Source organism: Mirounga leonina, unplaced genomic scaffold (genome assembly GCF_011800145.1).
Source record: "Mirounga leonina isolate KUSES-001 unplaced genomic scaffold, KU_Mleo_1.0 Mir_97, whole genome shotgun sequence".
NCBI classification, from domain to species: Eukaryota; Metazoa; Chordata; class Mammalia; order Carnivora; family Phocidae; genus Mirounga; species Mirounga leonina.
The window spans coordinates 2560402-2582099 of record NW_023270889.1 but is presented as its reverse complement, the minus strand read 5'-3'; the positions used below and the strand labels follow the sequence as shown (position 1 = coordinate 2582099).

At 32.7% G+C, this 21698-nt stretch overlaps 1 protein-coding gene across 4 annotated transcripts in view; it reads right to left on the bottom strand.

The window, feature by feature from the left end:
- Positions 1 to 21698, bottom strand: part of LOC118006502 (nipped-B-like protein) — a 205924-nt gene that overhangs the window by 79828 nt on the left and 104398 nt on the right. For 3 of the 4 annotated variants that reach the window (XM_034999188.1, XM_034999187.1, XM_034999189.1), the window contains exons 6-10: positions 21081 to 21232; positions 16921 to 17081; positions 15893 to 15989; positions 11793 to 12419; positions 4133 to 5755 (exon numbers count right to left, since the gene is read on the bottom strand). In XM_034999188.1, the coding sequence (XP_034855079.1) occupies positions 4133 to 5755; positions 11793 to 12419; positions 15893 to 15989; positions 16921 to 17081; positions 21081 to 21232 (2660 nt within the window). Of the gene's footprint in view, positions 1 to 4132; positions 5756 to 8002; positions 8305 to 11792; positions 12420 to 15892; positions 15990 to 16920; positions 17082 to 21080; positions 21233 to 21698 lie in introns of those variants that run through there. The other variant, XM_034999190.1, reaches the window with a different exon arrangement.

The following is a 21698-nucleotide window of genomic DNA, read 5'->3' as shown; positions in this document are numbered from 1 at the left end:
CCAACTAGATTGTTCAGTGCCACATAAAATAAAAGGCAACCAGTTAATGTACTTTCGTGATCAACACTGAGTAGTGTAACTGGTGTAGTAATAACTGAGGGGAAATAACTGCCCCAAATGTGACTGCAACTACTATCTAATCAAATGAACCCTACAATTTAAACACTATTGACTATTTGAGCTGGGACATTAGTACACATACCCAGTGAAAACCATTTTCAGTAACTGTTTAAAGGCCATGATCTCAAATACGGATGGTATGGGATATTTCTTAGAAGTACTGAATGCAAGTGATGTAAAACAATAAACTAGTTGGGAGAAAGTAGGTGAAGGAAAAACAAAAATATTATTTCCTTGGATATAAAGGTAAAATATTGTGAGACACTCTGGAATTGTAAATAACCCAAATCAAATTGTTAATGTTTGTAATTACTAAGCTGTTAACAACACATAACATGCCAGTCTTAAAGACCTCACAAACTTTTTATTATTTTAATTGGAGACATATTGTACATTAAGGTATATTAGGATAATATTCTAATAAAAAGAATTCAATAAATATATTATTTTTGGCATTTAATATACTGACTGAAGTATATTATAATAGAAGAAATTGTATTTATTTTTAAAGATTTTTATTTATTTGACAGAGAGAGACACAGGGAGAGAGGGAACACAGCGAGAGAGGGAGTGGGAGAGGGAGAAGCAGGCTTCCCGCCGAGCAGGGAGCCTGATGTGGGGCTCGATCCCAGGACTCTGGGATCATGACCTGAGCCGAAGGCAGACGCGCAATGACTGAGCCACCCAGGAACCCCTATAATAGATGAAATTTTAAAAATTTAAAAGGTTTTACAAAGATTATGTTGGTTCTCCATATCCATCCCCTGCTTGAGAAGGAAAAAACAAGGATGGTAAGAAGACAAAAGATGACAGAAGCAGGATGAGAACAGAAGTGATACTGAGCCAATCTATAACAGCAAAATAAAGGGAAAGGGTAATTAAACAGACATAAGTAAAAGTAAATCTCCTTGGGACCTTAACAAAAAGTACGTAGTTAACAGGGTGAAAAGAGTTATTACAAAGTTTAGGGAACAGAAAGTTGAAAATTGTGTAGCTCTTGAGCTAGGGTCTATTGGTGGGAACATAAAAGATGAATACACAATTTTAATCTGCACACAAAACCTCTTCTGAAACATGGTGTCAATACAGTCATTCAACAGCTATTTAATATGCTCTAATTATGTACTAGGTATTATGCTAGATACATACACATGTCCCCACAGAAATCAAATAAAATTTAACTATGTCACTTTTACATTTAATATGTTCACACAAATGACAAAAGTAAGTAATATATATTAAGAGTCATAAATCTATATCCCTACCATTCTAAATTCATCGGCTTAAAGCATACTCAAGGAATTTTAAACGACCCTAAAGAATGATTATTTTAAATATGGACATCAGGTAAAATATTTAAAAAGATGGAATTTCATGGCTCTTCCAAGAAAGGAAAACCTACCAAGAATTTTGGCCTGAGAAATCAACCACTGAAGTATCTCAATAATAGTCAATCTAATTCCTTTACTCAGAAAAACACCACCAACATGTCAGAATATGTGATTCTGTGACTCTCCAAAAGAAAATCCCAAGTAATGTGTATTATACAAAGGGCCAATAATCCACAACTGTGCTTCCCATGCTTGTAATTTAAAAAATTCACTATTATGTAACTCTGCTATTGCTAACTTAGTAGCAGAGATCTAAAACAAAACCAAAATTAGTACATTAAAAAAGAACAGATATGAATTCTAAGGTATAAATAAACCTAAATGATTGATACCTACATGGGGTCCTGAAGTGAATTTAAGCATTAAAATAGTATTTTTTGATGAAAAGGTCCACTTAATTATAATTGCAGATCTTGTAATACATGTGTGTATATATACGTACCTGCACATGTACACACACACGCGCACGCACACACCACACACCCCCTACTCTAACAGGCAGATACACCCAGATAGCCTACTTACTAACATGAACATATCAAGTATATATATTAGTGTTAAAAGTACATTTAGGAGAAACATGGATTAGTATTAAAAAGTTTACATTCACAGGCAATGAGAAAACCATGGGAAAGAGTACAGCAGTTACTATTAGGAGTACTGTATTAGGAGCTATATTCATTTCTTGATGCTCAGTGTAAAGATTCTTTGTTAGGACAGAGCTTAGAAAGCAAGGCTAGCATAAGATGACAGATGGAAGGGGAGAAAAAGATGGTCCAGATCAAGGGACAAGAGGGTACCACTTTCCATCTTTCCATCTGACTCTTCTAAAATTGTATACCTATACTCTTTAGTTTATACTGTAAAAAGCCACTCCCAAAGTTTCAGTGAAATTTTTAAAAACAATCTTTATCTAAAAGAAAATTCTAGCTCTGGCCACTACATTCTAACAACTTCTTTTATATAAACAAGTAATTCTAAAGAGATGCATTCAAGTTAAATAATAAAAACTATTTATTAGTTAAAGCTGAAGTCTTAATTTTTTGTTAAGTCTGATTGCAATAATATAAAATCTGAAAACTTCACTAAAGAAGTACAAATATTAGTGATAAAGACAATCTTTTTTCATTTTTGAAAAATAAAACCAAAAAACAGTGAAAAAGTAAACATTTGATAAAAGACCAAGTAATAATAAAAAAGGACTGATTATGACAAGTCACTTCTTTGAATACAGCTCTTCGTGGTGACACTGTTTTCATTGTGATTTTTTTGGTAGACAAGATACAACATTTTACAAAAATAATAATAACCATTACACCTTCTGGATTTCCTAATACACTGCAGGTACTATGCAATACAACTTTCTGTGATGATGCAAATGTTCTCTAGCTGTGTTATTAAGGAAACCACTTGCCTCATGTGGCTATTGAGGGTATGAATTCTTATTTTTATTTAGACTAATTTCCATTTAAATATAGCTAAAGAGGCTAGTGACTATCCTATGGAATAGCACAATTCAAGAATTTCATATATTTATAAGTAAATATAAATTTTTAAATATAAATATTTAAAATATAAATATATTTTAAATATAAATATATTTTAAATATAAATCTAAGTTTTTAATGAATCTCTTTCACAGAATGAGAACTTAAAAATCAAACTTTTACCACTACTGCCTTAAAATCAGTGTCTTCATGTATTTATATTGCATGGGCTTCATAGGTCTTGGCACATACCATCATCAAATTATATATGTATGTGTGTGTATATACACGCAGATAGATACTTTAAAAGTAGTATACAAAGAAACACAAAACTGTATTTGCTACACAGACTGCCCATTGTATTTTCAACACTTAAGACTTTTTCCTGGAAATACTACTACTCAGGTAACCATAGAATTTAACTCAGCAACCATACAATAAACAAAACAAAAAAACCACTCCCAAACCTCACCATCTAATGATTTAATCTGATTTAAGAGGTGAATACCATTCCTAAGACAAAAGGGGCAAAACTATGTATTTTTAAAATAAAATATCTATAACTGACCACCTCTCCCACAAAAAGGGAAGTAACCTTTCTATAACTTTCTAAATTATATAAATTTAAACTATGCATCAATAATTAACTCAGAGATATGTATGTAAGAAAATAGTGTAAGACAATATTCTTAAGAGCTTATAACATTGATTTTTGTATATCATATAGCTTTATTGAGATATTAGAAATTAAAATTCAATTTACTACCTCCTTGTAGAATGGAACACCTCTTTAGTCTAAATAACTTTTTAGAAAGTTGTTACATATATTCATTCTAATAATTCACTTGATTAACAAGCAACTTTCAAAAATACCTGAAATAACTAAACAGCAAAAGAACGTATCGCTGTGTACCAAAGTAAAAATTATGACCACAGTGAGTAGTTCAAGTAGGGATGGAAGACAAAGAATTTTCACTGACAACTTTTTATTTATATTACTGAAAACAATTCATTATTGTTTTATATAAATGTTATATTTTCCTATAAGTTTCCATTTTTTAAAATCCTTAGTAACCCTAAAACTTAAACAAAAACTGATGAGAATACAAATGACATCAGTGTAAGTATTCTTACCTTTATTTGACTTTGATGGCTTATTCTTGATAGGTTTAAGGGAACTTCTTGATTTATCTTCTCTATCTTTAATAAGTTTCTGAACATCATCCAAAGACAGTTTTTGCAGGACAACTACAGGCTTAGCTCCTTTATTTAGATCTTCAACTAATCCCATTTTTTCTACTTTGTCTTTCTGCTCTCCTTTCATTTCCATTTTCTTTGTCTCCTGAGTAATATTACCATCTTTATCCCTCTTGATTTTTGGAATGACAAAATTTTTCAATGCACCAGACCTGCCCCCCAACAAATAACTTGGAAATTCTGCCTTATTGTCAGGGTGCGCTTTATTACTGTCTACTTTAGTCTTATTACCCTCTGTCCTTTTGTCATCTTTACTATTTGGTGATTTAAAACCAGGCTTATCAGATCTTGATTTATTAGAATCTCCTTGTTTAACACGAGGACTGTCAGGCCTTGATTTTTGCTCCCCAGAAGATGGTCTTTCCCTTGAGTCCCCTGATTCATGTCTATGTTTTCTTTCTAGTTTATCAGGTTTTGAACCATCAGATTTAATGCCATGTTCATTTCTATTAGAGGATCTCAACGTTTCTGGTCTTCGAACCCTCGACTGATCCCCCCGATGTCGCTCTGATTCATTCCTGTCATCTGATTTTTGTTTACTATCATGGTCACGTCTTAATGACTCAGAAATAGATCGCCCATCAGGTCTCTGCTTTAAGGCTTCAGCTCGTTCTGATTTTAACCGAGGTGAATCAGATTTAGTATCCTGTTTATGTTTAGACACTTCAGGTTTTTTCTCTGTTGATGGCTTTCCAGAATCTCTCCTATTTTCATGCCTATGTTTTGGTGTTTCAGGCCGACCTTCATTTTTTTGCTTTGGAGTTTCAGGTCGGCCCTCACCTTTCTGCTTTGGAGTTTCAGGTCGGCCATCACCCTTCTGTTTTGGGGTTTCAGGGCGCCCATCACTCTTTTGTTTTGGAGTTTCAGGTCGGCTTTCACCCTTTTGCTTTGGGGTTTCGGGTCTTGCCTTTGTTGTTTCTGATCTGCCGTTATTTTGTTTGTTGTCATTTGGTTTTATGTCAGACAGTCTATTTTCATTCTGTTTAGGTTCAGATGTGGTGCTCTCATTTTGTTTGGATTCAGTTGTTCTGCTCTCATTCTGTTTAGGTTCTTCTGTTTGTGTGTCAATTTTAGTTTCTAACTTACTTTCACTTGATTTTGTCTCCACCAATCTGTTTTCATTTGGTTTAGATTCTGCCAATCTTTCATTTTGTTTGATTTCACTCTTTGAAAGCTCAGAATCAGACTTTTTTTTAGGAGTCTCAGGATGGTTTTCTGGTGTAGCTTTACGATTTCCAATAATATCTTCCTGGAGAACAGAAATAGGTGCATCATTACATTGTTTGATTTCTTCAGGCTTTTTTATGGAGTCTGAATCCTGAGTTATAGAAGCCTGAGAGTCCACTCTTCCTGCCTGATGAAGATCAATGCTAACCATTAATGCTGGCCTTGACCCATTTCCCGTAGAACCCGTCTCCTGAGAAGCTGGTCTATTACCTCCTGTAGCACCCCCAGCCTCCTGTGGGTAAGAATCTTGTTTTCTTTTTTTCAAAGGCTTATCTGAAATTTAAAGATAAATATTCAGTATCAGTAATAGACATATATTCTTATCTTATTAAAAGCCATATGGACTTTGATATTTAAGTCACAATGTTTTTTTAAATGTGGTGAATGCAAATGTCAATATGCATGTATAAAATAGCAGGCATGAATCACATAATACTTTTAAACCAAGGTTTAAGGAAATATTCATGGTTGCTGTACCTCAATAAATATTAGTGACTATAGTAACAAGAATTTAACAGTGTATTTGTTGATTATATAAATAAGCCCAAGAGAATAAAATAAATAGAACTTATAATACATTAAATACAAACATATATTTATGTTTGTATATGTAAAGGATAAACCAGATTCTTTACATAAGAATAAGGCAATCAGTTATAAATCACACGTTCTCATTTAAGATCATTTAACCATGAACCAAAAATTACTAAGTGCCCATACTGCTAACATAATAAACAGGAAACATAAGCTTTTACAACATGTAAGACAAGTATGGAAAAGAATAAAACCCAAAAGAAAACAGAAATCATGCCACTGAAAAAAGTAAATGAAGAGAATAAGGGAAAAAAAGAGAGTTTAATAGTTTGTCATTAACCTTTGATCCAGGATTCAAATTCTTCAAGGTGTCAACAGCACAAATGGAATTTAAAAGCTAACACACATTAGAAGTATATTTAAAATAAGGAAACATTAATATTATAAGTATAAAAATGAGACGCATAGAAGGACTTTTTAGATAAATCCTGTCTTAAAAGCAACTTCCACTTAAGAAAAATGATTTGGTTCTTCAATGTAAGGTTATAGGGATCTATATACTGGCCTCAGTAAGAAATAATTTATGGTATTCTGAAATGTAAAGACAAAAATACACACAAACACAAATCTACCACCACAATAAAATGTCAAGGTATTTTTAAGTTATGTATTTCTGTGCATGATTCCACTTGACTCAAGAGGCTGCTAGGTCATTTTCTACAAACTGAATCTCTAGTTAGTTCTTGGGAATAGTTGTATTATAGCACCTTAAGGTTTCGTCTGCTTTAATATTTACTTCTGAATTGCCTGGCTTTGTTTTAAAAGTCATTTAAATCATTTTTATAGGAGAACCTCTAGATTCCCTTATGATATTCATTAATGTGACAAATATCATTTAAGGAAAACAAGGTTAAAAGTCAAAATGACCATTAAAAAATAACCTCTTATTGTTAGAAAACCAAGTTTGAAAAACAAACAAAAACTTTTAATGGTAATGTTGCTTTTATTCACCAAAGTTCCATCATTTTGTTTTCAAAGTAAGAAGCAGCAGTCCATTCCAGCTTAAAGTCTAGTAAAATATTTTACTAAAGTTTAACTCAAATATTTACTAGTAATTTTTTTGTAGAAGTAAGTCATTCTGGTTCTTAGTTACTGGGAAGTCAAGTCTACCGTCACATATGCTCCATTTGTAAAATAACTACCTGATAATATTAATAAAATATCTTATCATCTAACTATTTTCCCCAGTTAAAACTACCCTGGTAAGAACGTATATGAAACTTTCTGCCTCAATACTTAAGAAGAAAGCACTCAGAATATTAAATTTATGTTTCCTTAATTTTATTTTGTAATGTTCTGCCACACAAAATAATCTTTACATCTTACCATATGGCACACCAAATAATTATTACCTCATAAATGGGATGCTTTATCACCTTATACCCTTAAACCTTTAGGACAAGAATCTAGAAATCGAAATAGTATAATCTAGTTGAAAATTTTTATATTTTTCAATGAAACATGCTTGTGAAAGTCATTAAAATGGTAACCTAAGTGTACTTAAGAACGATAATGACATCACAGAACTCAGGCATCTTGAAGATTTCTCTTAAGAAATCTGTGGCTCATCCTTTTATTAATATGAGCAATCAGTCTTTCTTCTGAACATTAACATTAAAATATCTTAAAGGCTAAATTTAAAGGATTACAAAATACTTAAGAGTTTTTAGATAATTAACCTCATTTCAAATTATCATTTATCATTAAAACAAAAATTTAGCATAGTTTAATTTCAAAGAAATTGTTATGTTTGATTTAGTTATCTTAAACTATAGACGCTATGATTATTTATAATAAAAATATATGAAAGCATTTGCACATGAGTAATATAATAAGATTGGGGAAGATCTTGTAATTTTTTCCATTATGCACAATATATTGCTAAATACAAAGTTTTAATTTTTCAACTATTGAAAAGTACGTCACCTCTTCGGTAAAACCGGGAAAAATTCCATTACTGCTGCAAGGATTCTTGAATATGTTAAGAGCACGCAGGTCTGATTCACTTGATCTGATTCAGTTCCACCATGAACTTATTCCTGTAAAGTGGCTCTGAATCTGCACGTCACTTTTGTCTATCCACTTTTGTTATCAGTCTTCATTACATCATAACTTTCACCTAATGATGGAAAGCCATCTCTATAAAGAATAATTTCAATATTTGGGACACTGATTATCTTTAAGCCCTTTTCAGCACAGGGTACCATAAGTTTAGCTATCAGAATGCATATAGTCCCGAAGAAAATGCATACAAAAAGATACCATAATTTCAAAACCAACAATACTTGCAATCTAGATGCTGATACGAAAATAAGATCCAGCCGTTAGAGAAATTCTGAAATTGATTATTCTTGTAAGAAACAAACTATATCACTTGCTTTAATTTACAAGTGATAACTGAAAACTCTTAAAACAACACAATTATACACATAGTAGCCAATTATGAAAAATGAAAACATCCCAACCTTAAACTGCAGTATAAACTAAGTGGCTAACTGTCCTATTTCCGTCTAGTCTCTTATTCCAAATGACAGTAGGTAATTTACTTTTTATAAGGGTTATAGTGTAACAATATCGTAACATTATAAAATACATTAGTAGCTAGGCTAGGCCATTCCTCATACTTACTAACATGGAAAGTGGACCTTGAGAAAAGATGAAATAGGCAAAGATGAACAAAGAAACCCCCTCTTTGGCAAAAGAAAGCAGGAATTTTCAGCACATGGAGGAGATATTAATGTCTATGATAGGTCATCCCAGAAGCAAAGATGAACAGCCTTTTAAAATTAATTTATGTAATTAGACATTGAAAATATGAGCAGAGGTTGAGCAAAAAGGTCCTTTAAGAATATTATAAAATATTAGGTTACAGAGATTTAACCTATCAGTGTATATAAAACTACCCAAAGAAGGGACAACAGGCCAAGGGACATAAATACCTAGCAGCCAGGAAAGTGTCCTCTATGTGTGGAACAGAGGTACATTACGTTCTGCCACAGCCTAGGTAAAATATTTCTTAAGAGTATTCTATCCCTTTTCTTAAACTGCATAACGATCAAACAACCATGTGTGTTAAACTTTCTAATCTTATTTATAAGCCATAGTTTTTTTCATTTCTGGTCTACTGAAAGGAAGCACCTCTCATAATAAATGAATATAATGGGAAACAAGCACAGACCCTATAAGAGAGCTCTCAGTAAAACAAGTAGTCTTTTTTGTTCCTTACCACCACCAATAGTTACCAATAGTTATAAAAAAGTTCTCAGTGCCGTACCTTAGAATGCAGTAAATATCAATTTCACAATTTAGTCCTAAAATGCAGTGGTAACTAGTAATAAATTCATTTCAAGGAAATATTTAAATTCTCAAGGGCTGACTATAAAACTACCACTTCAGAAAATGTTGCTTTTATTTAGGACCTCACCTACAGTCTTAGAGCAACATACCAGACCTTTAATCTTTCCCAAATCTCAAGATAACTCTTATAATATAAAACACTAGCCCACCACACAGTGCAGAAACTGAATACAAAATGACAAGGTTCAAATCACAAGTGTTAGGTGGCACCTAAATTCTAAAGGTTTTCAAATAAAGCCACAAAATAATGGGAGCATGGCTTTCAGCAAACAAGTCAGAAATGACAGCACTAATATGAGGTAGGCAAAAATCAGCATAACCAATTTGGGAAAATACACATACTAAATCATCTAAATCAAACTAAGAATCAGGTAGTTCCAATGAACATTTATTCCTTTAACCTTATAGCACCAGATACCTCTGTACGTCCACTTAGAGAATTCAAAATTGTAAGTCAATTCTGTTCACTCAACTTTTCAATTAACTTTTGTTATAGGCACACTATCATAGATTACAGAGAAAACCGATTAGATAATTAAAAGTAAAATATATATTACAAGTTTCTGAAAGAACAGTATGCTATTGGCTGAATTTGTTTTATTTCCCCTAAAAAAAGTTAGTAGTCTAAAATAAGTTTGGTATTATGCAGTTAGCCTATTTACTATCCTTATTTTCTTTCAGTTTTTAAAAGTAAAAACTTCGGCTTCAACAAATATGATACAATGAAAGTTCAGGAAAGTAAAAAAAAAAGAAAAAGTTTACCATTTCCTCTGTTTTTGCTTCTACCAACTATTAAAAAATCATTTAAAAAATTAAGCTCCTTTTTGAGAACATAATTTCCAAAAACACAGATTAAAATGTCATGCAAAAATTCAGTTCTCAAGGCAACTAATATTTCTCAGTCAAGAAATTACAATTTTATGTTTCTTGCAAAACTGTCATAGGATTCAGGAATTTGGGATTAATACCATCAAGAGAAGTTAAATAACATTGCTCTCTTCATTTGACATGCATATACTTTCATAAGAGTCGTTAGAGGAGGAGATACATTCTGGAACCTATATAGTTATTATTTCCTGAACCCCACATTACTAAACCAAAGAATAAGAACACTGTATATCATCCTTAACATCAATAGTTTAGTACTTTAAAAAAATTCCAGTTCCCTAGCCAATAAAATAAAGACTTCTGGCAGTCTCTTTATTTGCACCAACCTGTGATCTAGGCACTTAGCAAACACCATAGTGCAACAATTACTAAATAATGTGTTTTTTCAATAATGTTAAAAAGATCCATCATGATAGGAAATATAATATAAATCTTCAGCATGTTTCTTAGAAACACAATTATCTAGAAATGATCCTGTCACATAATGAACAAGATCATATATAAAAAGTTCTACCCAACTTTATGAAGTTTTGCTTTATAATTACCAAAAAGAAAATACGAGAACTATTTAACAACGTAGAATATTTAACTATAAAATTAAAGCATAAAGTATACTTTGGTGTGGGTAGTCAAATGTGTATATGAATCTGTAAAGACATCAAATCCATAAATTACATTACTAATTTCAATCACTGATTCATTAGTCTATCAAAATTTTCAAGAGTTTTGTATATAATATTCACCAAATAATCAAGAATTTAATAGGGAGTTACTTTTGATTATAATTTTTTATAAAGCACAAAAAAAGCCCATAAATTCATAGAATAGTTGTCTTGACACTCCATCCTAACACACTACTCAGACAAAAGGGAACACTTAAATCTAATCACCAAAAAAAGATCCTTGACCCTTAAAGGTTTGCTACTTAATATTAATTTAAAATTCTTTCCATAATTTTTTTACTAAACAAAACAAAACAAACCCAAACTATATTATTAAGAGATGGCAGGATTGGAAACAAAGTGAAAAATCTAACTAAATAAAGATCCACATAAACTTTTCTTAAATGTACTGGTTCAAAATAATTCTCTATCAGTTACCCTTGTTTTGACAGAAAAAAAGGTGAAGATGCAAAACTATACTAATATAACTTAGAGAAAATACATGTGAAATACTAACATTCATTTTAGTAGACAAGCACAGATAATATCATTTGATACATAATAGGTGAATAGACCTCTGATACAGAATTACCAAATCTCAGATAATTGTTTCAAATAAAAAATGAAATAAAAAAGTCAAGATTTTAACTTCTCAGGTATAAGCATTAGTAATAAAAATATAACTGAGTGATATAACAAATTACAAAATATAATGGAAAAAAAAAAAAAGAGTAACTAAAAAAACGTTTTTTACATTATAATTACACATTTGCCCAGAGTATGAAGTGGTAGTAATGAGATTATTTTACCTTTGTCTTGAACTTCTTTTGAAAAGCGCTCCCTTTCAATAGCTGATTCTCTCTCTATTCGTTCAATTTCAGCTAATGCATCCAATTCCACTTCATCATATATAGGTCCCTGTTGTGATACCTGCTGCTGATTCTGTACCACAGAAGTTTGGGGCTGTTTTGTAGCAATTGAAGTGTTCTGTTGTAAAACAGGCACTTGATTTGCTGGAAGGAATGCTGTTTGTTCTTGCTGCGACAAACACTGAGCAGCATTTAGTGGGCGGTTTACATCCTGTGGAGTAATGGGTGTTTTTGAAGTCTGTCCTGGGTACTGCACATTAAAAGGAATATCATTTTCTGAAACATTGCTATTTTCCATACCAGAAAGCATATCCTCTTGCTGGTCCATGTCTGAAGACCTTACACGAGAAAGTCTTAATGTAAGTTTAGTAGAGTCCTTGGATGGAGAACTAATAATATCATACATTGCAGCTTTCTCACTCTGGTCTTTTTCATCCTTGCCTAATTTCATTTTCTTTTGCTTCTTTTGTTTTCTTTCTGGAGAATCTAGCAAGATGTCTGGTGGAACATCTCGAGGTGATGAACAAGGTAGAGGCTGAGACTGGAGGATTAAAGGTGGTCTTGATCCTAGAAAAGCAATTCAACAGGAATGAACAGTTGTGCTAGTTTTACATTTTCTTACACTGTGATAGAAATATTAAATAAGTGACAACATCGTAATGCAAGAAAAAATATTAGGAAATTATCTAACCTCAGCGCCTTATCTATAAAATACAAAAAGAAAGCCTAGCTTGCTCACAGATGATCCAGGTTTAAATTTAAGTATGAATATTCCATCTTCCAGACCAGTATTATGTTATTTCTGTTTTTGTCCCTATAAAATATACTTAGCTTGAAAACAGCAAAGGAGTTCATTGTTTCTAAAGATGATACAACACAAATATTTTGGACAAATACTCTCTATTCTTTCACTTATTATTTAGAAAAACTGACAAGTCTAAAGTAAGAATAAGTCTGTTTTATTAATTAATCCTAGAAACTACATTCACATGAATATTTACCGGTATAAGAAAAAGAAAGCGGGAACAATTACAATTTTTAGAATCTTCACTTACTTCACAAACTGGTGGTAAAATATTGATTTATACCTCTATGTGGTGTTCTCTTTCTCCCTCCACTTAACATCATTCACATACTCTCTTCAGCTTGCTAATCCTCCCTCTATTAGAAAAATATGCAAGTCCAGCAAATATCAAGGCTCAATAAAGTATCTTCAGCCCAGATCCCATTAATTTACAAATGCGTATGATACAAGGAAGTGGTAAAAATAAGCTAATCAAATGGAAAAATTCTCCTAGATAACAAGCTGTTAAATGAGGAAAAATGTATTGATATGCTTCAGAAATAAAAGTATAGTTGTTACATTTCTTATCATTAGACTATAAAATGTTTAAAAACCCATAGGAAATTATAAAAATCAGTCAGGATGAAAGTACTTTATAGAAAGAACTTAAACCTAGACTTATCTTAAATTAAGGTTTCAGTATATATATATGATTTTTCCATGATACATAAATCTGCCCTTTCAATCAGCAATGTTAATATATCTAAAGTGTGATATATAAAAATATAACTTTTTAGAGAACATATCTATTAGATAAAATGTGATAAAGATGCAACTGAGTAATTTTTTTTTTTTTAAGATTTTATTTATTTGTCAAAGGGAGAGAGACAGAGAGAGCACAAGCAGGGGGAGCGGCAGGCAGAGGGAGAAGCAGGCTCCCCGCCGAGCAAGGAGCCTGATGCGGGGCTCGATCCCAGGACCCTGGGATCATGACCTGAACCAAAGGAAGTTGCTTAACCGACTGAGCCACCCAGGTGTCCCAAGATACAACTGAACCAATTTACCAGAAATGTTCGTTTGAAGTTAAATCAACAGATAGTGTTTTTAGACAGCTTACATGGGAAGTTAAAAAGAAATGAAACTAACATTTTTTGGACCATTTATTTTGTGTCAGAGCGTGTGCAAGGTGCTTTGCATATCAAGTCCTTTAAATAATTTACAACAACCTTGATTTGTATTATTATCACTATTTTGCAGAAAGGAACATGAAGCTTATAGTGGTTAAGCAACCTGCCCAAGGTTATATGTCTAGCAAACCTGAAAAATTTAAAGATTTTTCTAACATATGAATTCAATACACCATATTGTCTTTGTATTTAAAATTTTTGTGACTAATTATATATATTTTAGAACAAACTTAAATTCCAACAGTTCATCTATAAATCATATTAGACTGACAATGCATTCAACCTTCAAAACTAGTTGGAAAACAACCTCATGAACAGAAGTAGAGGTTTCTGATGAATAATGTGTTCAAGAAGTTGTTCTAAAGTTTTTTTCTTTCTGTCTAAAGTTATCCATCCATCCATCCATCCATCCTCAAGAGTTAGAAGAAAAATAGACTGATTATCTAGATCAACCAGCTATCCCACTGTTACTTCTCCCTGGCAGTCTGAATAATTTCTCACTCTGACAATACTTGTGAGATATGTACCTAACTTTGATGCCTACCCTACAAATAGAGTTATTCTGAAAGCTCCTCTTTCTTTCATAAGCTGAGTTATTTTTATCCCTGAAAATTCATAGACTTATAGAATAAGAATGGCTCATGAAAGTTCAACTTTCACCCCAGGAAGAATGTGTTCCAACTCTTTGATTAGAGACCATCTGTGAAAAAAATATCTTTATAATAAGAGGCATACCAGTCCATGATTTAGAAGGCTATAATTAGAAATTCTCATGGATAGAGAAAATTTATTATCAGATATATTGCAATTAATTACAAGTTAATTCTTTAACATGCATTACAATATTCTCTTCCAATAACTCAGGTAATTCAAATTATCACACTTTAATTTTAAGTACTTCTAAAAAAAAGCCCAAACTTGGACTTAAATTCACAATTTTATGAATCTAGTATATATAAAAGTCCACACGAGGTTCTTTGGGAATTTGAAGATAAAATTCATGTCCATAAAATAGTACAGGATAAGTTATTAGAAAATATTTAAACTAATGAATGGTTTAAGAAGATGAGGAGAAAAGGATCCATGGAAGATCATCCATTTAACTTAGAACTTGAAAAGATAGGATTTTAATAAGCAGAAATTAAAGTATGTGTAAGACATTTAGAGAGGTAAAACAGAATAGGCCTGATTTTGGCAAGTGACTACATGAGAGATGAGAGACAACTTAATGATGATTCAGGACTGGAATGGCATTAAATTAAATTGAATGGCAAAAAGAACAGTGAGAACAATCTTGAAAACGAATCTGAAATACCAGCTAGCCATGAGGAAATTTTGTTTGGAAACAATAATTACAACTTGGGACACAGGACTGGAGCCAAAGACATTGATTTGGTAATCCTGTTCATAAAAGTAATCAATGCTATTATCAAAACTGAGTAAAACAGCCAAGGAGAAAAGTATAATGGGAGATTAAAAAGTCTAATGACAGAAACCTTGAGGAATGAGAGAGCAGATAGAAGAGCTAATGAAAAAAAAAAACAACAATGAAATAAAATAAGTATGAGGAAAACCAGTGGACTTGATATGAAATAAGTTTTTTTTGGGAAACTGGATGATGGGGAAAGTAGATCAATAATTTCAAACGTTCAAGAGAGGTTAAGAAGGCTGTGGTCTGAAAAGACGATTGGATTTAACAGTGAGAACAATGCTGTATATATCTGAAAACACTATCAAAAGTTTATAGGGATAACTACAGGTTTGTTTCTTTCCCACAATAAATGAAAAACAATGAAGAACAGTTTTGGTATCTGCAACTAAGAAGTTTGAGCTCTTTACTCAACTTGAAATAGGAAATGCTAGGGCGCCTGCATGTTAAGTGTCCAAATCTTGATTTTAGCCCACGTTATGAACTGAAGGTTGTGAGATTGAGCCCTGCGTTTGGAGCCTGCTAAAATTCTCTCTCACCCACCCCAATTAAAAAAAAAAAAAATGTGTGTGTGTGTGAGTGTGTGTTGTGTGTGTGTATGTATATGAAATGCCGAAGGAAATTTAAGTTACTATAATACCTTTAGGAGTTCCATCACTTCCAGCAGGGGAGCATACTGGTTGTGGAGACCTCAAGGGAAAAGATGCAGCATTCCTCATTGTTGAAGAATCTCCATCCTAAGAATAGAGTATAAAATTTATACCTTAAATGATAGAAGAGTCTTTAGAGAAATCTTAAACAGACCAATAAAAGACATAAACTACTGACAAGTAAAGTGCTGGTATTCAAAAGCATAATTCTTCTGCACTTTCCTGTTTTCTTCATGGTAAATCTTAGAAGATTTGAAATTGTATCCAAAAGAATCAACAGCCTATGCGTGGCAATGAATAAGAAAACTGGTATTACTACTATGCTCCATTTTTGTTTACTATTTTCTACAAAAGGAGCTGTGAACACCCTACCAGGCTATAAACGCCTAGAGGGCAGAGTTCACGGTCATTTTTGTTATCCTTATATACATATAACTTATCTGGTAATACCAACAAACCAGTAACATATAACTTATCTGATGATACCACAAAACCAATTCCAGTACGTGGAATATCTTAAAACATCAAAGCAACCTTAAATTTCAGGGAATAAAGTTATGTGCAAGTCCTAGAGGGAAAAAGAACTATGTACTAATAAAGGTTCATTATTTAAAGGAACATTTTTGTGTGAACAAGTATTTAAAAATGAAACTATATTTCATTAAGGACCAAAACTTCTACAGCAAGGATTGGCAAACTTCTGTAAAGGGACAGATAATAAATATTTTAGGCTTTGTGGGCCACCTATAATTTCTGTCACATACTGTTCTTTGTTGTTGTTGTTTAAAAATGTAAAAGCCATTTTTAGTTGTAGGTCAAACTACTGGCTAGTTTACCAATCTTACTCTAGACTAAGCTCTGTGGGTCTAGGAACCACATTGTTCATAGCTAGATTCTCAGACATGGTATAACTCTTCATATAACAGTAGATACCATTTAAACTGTGGAATCAAAATAGGTCATGAAACAAATATTAACACTATTTTATTACCTCAATGATAACTAATGTATTACATACGTCACTACTTAGCCTGTGCACCATGTGTAGGTAGTCGTCACTTGAGCCATGTCTAGGATTATCAGCATGATGATTAGCTGAATTGCCAGACAACGGACCAGAAACTTTATTATCATGTATGTTTCTCAAACCACCTGCAACAATGGGACTTGATACTGATGCTGAAATTAATAAGAATAAAAAGAAAAAGCTGTATAAAAATAAACTGTTAAAATAACGATTGTTCACAAAATATTTTAAGCATACAGAAATTACAGAAAATAATAATGAGCACTCATGTACTATCTAAAGCTTGATCAAATCTTAGCACTGTACCACATCATTCAGACCCATTTTTGAAAAGAAATAAAACATCAGATAAGGCTGAAGCTCTCCAATATCTGCATATTTCTCTCCTCTGTTCCCTCCCCCACTTCATAAAAGTAACCACCATATTGAATTCACAGTTTACTCTATGAATTACCTTTATGCCTTTACTATAAATGAATATATTCCTAAATAATACAGAGCACTGTTTCACATATAACTTTATATAAATGGTATGCTATATGTATGTATATATCCTTCTCTAACTTGCTTATTTCAATGTTGAAATTTATCCATTTTTATATGTGTAGTGTTAAATTCACATATTTTATTTTTATTTTTTTAAATATTTTCTTTCTTTTTTTTTTTTTTTTTTAAAGATTTTATTTATTTATTTGAGACAGAGAGAATGAGAGACAGAGAGCATGAGAGGGAGGAGGGTCAGAGGGAGAAGCAGACTCCCTGCCGAGCAGGGAGCCCGATGCGGGACTCGATCCAGGGACTCCAGGATCATGACCTGAGCCGAAGGCAGTCGCTTAACCAACTGAGCCACCCAGGCGCCCTTATTTTTATTTTTTTAAAAGATTTTATTTATTTGTCAGAGAGAGACACAGCGAGAGAGGGAACACAAGCAGGGGGAGTGGAAGAGGGAGAAGCAGGCTTCCTGCCAAGCAGGGAGCCCGATGTGTGGCTTGATTGATCCCAGGACCCTGGGACCATGACCTGAGCCGAAGGCAGATGTTTAACGACTGAGCCACCCAGGCGCCCCAAATTCACATATTTTAAATAAACAGATATATTCTGCTGCATAATGTACACAATATTCCATTCTTATATTCAATGTTTAGATTGCTTCAGTATTTTTGCTGTCATAAACACAATGCATATTCTTGTACATGTATACATGTACCTGTATTGTATTCTTCTTATACAGGACTTTTTTACAAATGTGTCTAGGAGTGAAACTGCTGGATAGGCCCGTTTTTATTTTTTAAAATATTTTATTTATTTATTTGACAGAGAGAGAGTGACAGAGCACAAGCAGGGGGAGCAGCAGTGGGAGAGGGAGAAGCAGGCTCCCTGCTAAGCAGGGAGCCTGATGTGGGGCTCAATCCTAGGACCCTGAGATCATGACCTGAGCTGAAGGCAGACACTTAACTGACTGAGCCACCCAGGTTCATTTTTAAACCTTACTAAATTTTAACAAATAGCTTTCCAAATTATTTATGTCCATTTGTACTCTACTGGTAGTATATGAGAGTTCTTACTGCTCTATATCCTTGTCAACAATGTTTGTCATCCTGAGAATGGGAAAGGTCTCTGATTTTCATTTTAATTTTTACATTTTCTTGATTAATAGTGAAGCCAAGCATCTTTTCATGTATACTGGCCATTGAGATTCCCTCCTTAACAAAAACATAAAAAGACAGTCTTCTACATTTTCTTTTTAAAATTTTAGTTTTGTTTTTTGTCACACTTAGGTCTTTAATCCATCTTATCTTTCTGTGTAGTTGAGACAGGAATTCAATTTTACTTTTTTCCATATGAATAACTAATTGTCTCAGCACATGGTAGAACTTACAGATAAAACTGAGTATGTTTTATCCCCTTGCCTCTTCTTAAGGGAGGGAGAATTTGAACTACTAAAGGATGCATATACATTTCAAATTATGATATTGTCAAAATGCTCTCTAAAAAGATTGTACCACTTTATATCCCTATGAAGAATGTAGGAAGTTCAAATTTCCCTGCACATTTGTTGATACTAGATATCACATAACTAAAAAATGTTTACTAATAGTTAATATAAAATTTTATTTCATTTTAATTTTGATTCACATCTCTAATCGGATCACGTTTTGAAGAGGAAAAAAAGGGTAAGAAAGACATATTTGGGACAACTGGTGAAAAGTGAATATAGACTGCATTTTAAATGATAGTACAGAACTGTTCTTAATTTTTTTAGAGGTGAATTATTACATCTAGTGTTTATATAACTTCCTTCTTCCTAGCAGATGTATTTAATGGCGAAGAGTTATGATGCCTGTTGATGAAGGGGCTCATTGTGCTTATCTTTCAACTTTTCTACACAGCTAAAATTTTGTAACAGGTTGAAAAAAATTTTAAATGTTACCTTCCACATACTCTAAATTTCCATATATGTATTTCCCTTATTTTTGGATTCTTTTCTGTCCCATTTACCTATCCATTTGTGCCTGCCACACTACATTTCTTATTTATGGTAACCTTAATATCCAGGTGGGGCTAATCCCTGAGTAATATTTTCATTTTCTCAAATATCTGAGAATTTCCAAGAAGTAACTCATTACTAACAGGCAGATGCTCAAACTAATATTTTGCTTTTGATTTTGTGATTTCAACTTCTGAAAAAGCTGGGTATCAGAGTAAAAGCTTAAGTTCTTTCCTACACATATGAATGTGTACGTGGATATTTCCATAAGAAACAAATGTGTCCGTTTTTTTAAAGATTTTATTTATTTATTTGACAGGGAGAGGGACAGCAAGAGAGGGAACACAAGCAGGGGGAATGGAAGAGGGAGAAAGAAACAGCCTTCTCGCGGAGCAGAGAGCCCTATGTGGGTCTCGATCCCAGGACCCTGGGATCACGACCTGAGCCAAAGGCAGACACTTAACTGACTGAGCCACCCAGGTGTCCCCAAATGTGTCCTTTTAACACTTTCCTTTCATTACAGTTAAAATGTTCCTCATACCTTTGTGTGCCAGAGTATACTAATATTTCACAAGTATCAAGAACATACAAAATACATACACACTCATGTTCAGCACTCAATCTAAATTCTGTAATTTTGGAGGTATCTATTCCAAATGTGTCATCTGCCTCCTAGTTTTCCCTTAAATTAGTGTATAAAATAGTCTCAACCTAATATTTCATTATCTAGTTTTGGGAGACCAGAAGATGGCTGTTTTGACTGATGATTAAATTAAAAGTTTATAAGTTAAAAAGTTTATAAAGGACATTTGACTCCATGCAAAATAGAAAAGAAGAATACACACAGGAACTAATAACTGACTGCAAATGTTAAAAATTTGCTGTTAATTATGGGGGACAAAACCACAAATTTTTATATTTCCTTTTGTACTTCCTAAAATTTTTCAAAAAAAGTATATACTTTTTTACTTTAAGTATATACTTTATTTACATTACTAATAAAAAATTATTTAGAAGCCATGACGTATGTCCCAAAGCAATATAACTTTTTTTTTTTTTTTAAAGATTTTATCCATTCACCTGAGACAGAGAGAGACAGTGAGAGAGGGAACACAAGCAAGGGGAGTGGGAGAGGGAGAAACAGACTTCCCGCCGAGCAGAGAGCCCGATGTGGGGTTCCATCCCAGGCCCCTGGGATCACGACCCGAGTCAAAGGCAGACGCCTAATGACTGAGCCACCCAGGCACCCCCCCGCCAAAGCAATATAGCCTTAAAAAGACATATTATCAACTGATTTCAACTGAGAACTAGTAATCTAATTCCAGAAATTTTTGCATCTAAGATTTTCTCTACCAGCACTGTATTTACTCCATAGTAAAATTTTCACACTATATATACTTTACCAATTAAAACGTAATTCTTCTTTGGCTTTAGTGCTATGTAAGAAGAAAGCCCAATTAAGAAAAATTAGAACATTTTCTAATTTCGTAACTATACTCAGTTGTATAATAACCTAATCCAAAGAATCATATGACAGGGATCCTTTTACCTCCCAAATGAATTTCAGGATAGTGTTTTAGTTTGTATTTTAAAAATTATAAAAAAAAATAAATTTGCTTGAAATTATAGGCATTCCCTATAAATAAACAACAAACTTTCTTACCTTGCTGCATCTGTGGATGTGTTGTGTAACTTGAAGGATGGGAATATGGCATGTATCCTGCAGGGCTTTGTGGGGCATATGGACTAGGCACTGGGCTATTTTGTTGTGGCATAAATCTGTTCCCAGAGCTTGTCTGTGGTGGCACAAACCGGCTAAAACCCAAAATCCAAATAAACAATATCAGGAAATGAAATAAATATGCTATTCCTTGAAATTTTACTGTCATAAAATTCTCCAAACTCTGGTTTGTATAAAACAAAATCTATGCAAACAGTAAATTTTGAAAAACAGAGAATATAAAAATTATTCATGATTCATAATTTAAGAGTTACACTAAACAATTTGTAAAAACAGGTAATTCATTTATTTTACTTGCATAAAAGTATCCATTTAAGATAAAGTCATGCTCCCTAAATTCTACTCTATAAATTTTCTTATTATTTCAAACACATTATTTTAACACATTCTTTTGTCTTCATGAATTTAAGTTACTAAGATGGTAGCTACTTCAATTAGTATATTAGAGCATTTCTGCATCTAACATTTTAAGACAAATGTTCATGTGAATTACTATTTAAAGCTAAGCATTTTAATTTTTCAACTACATATAATTCACCA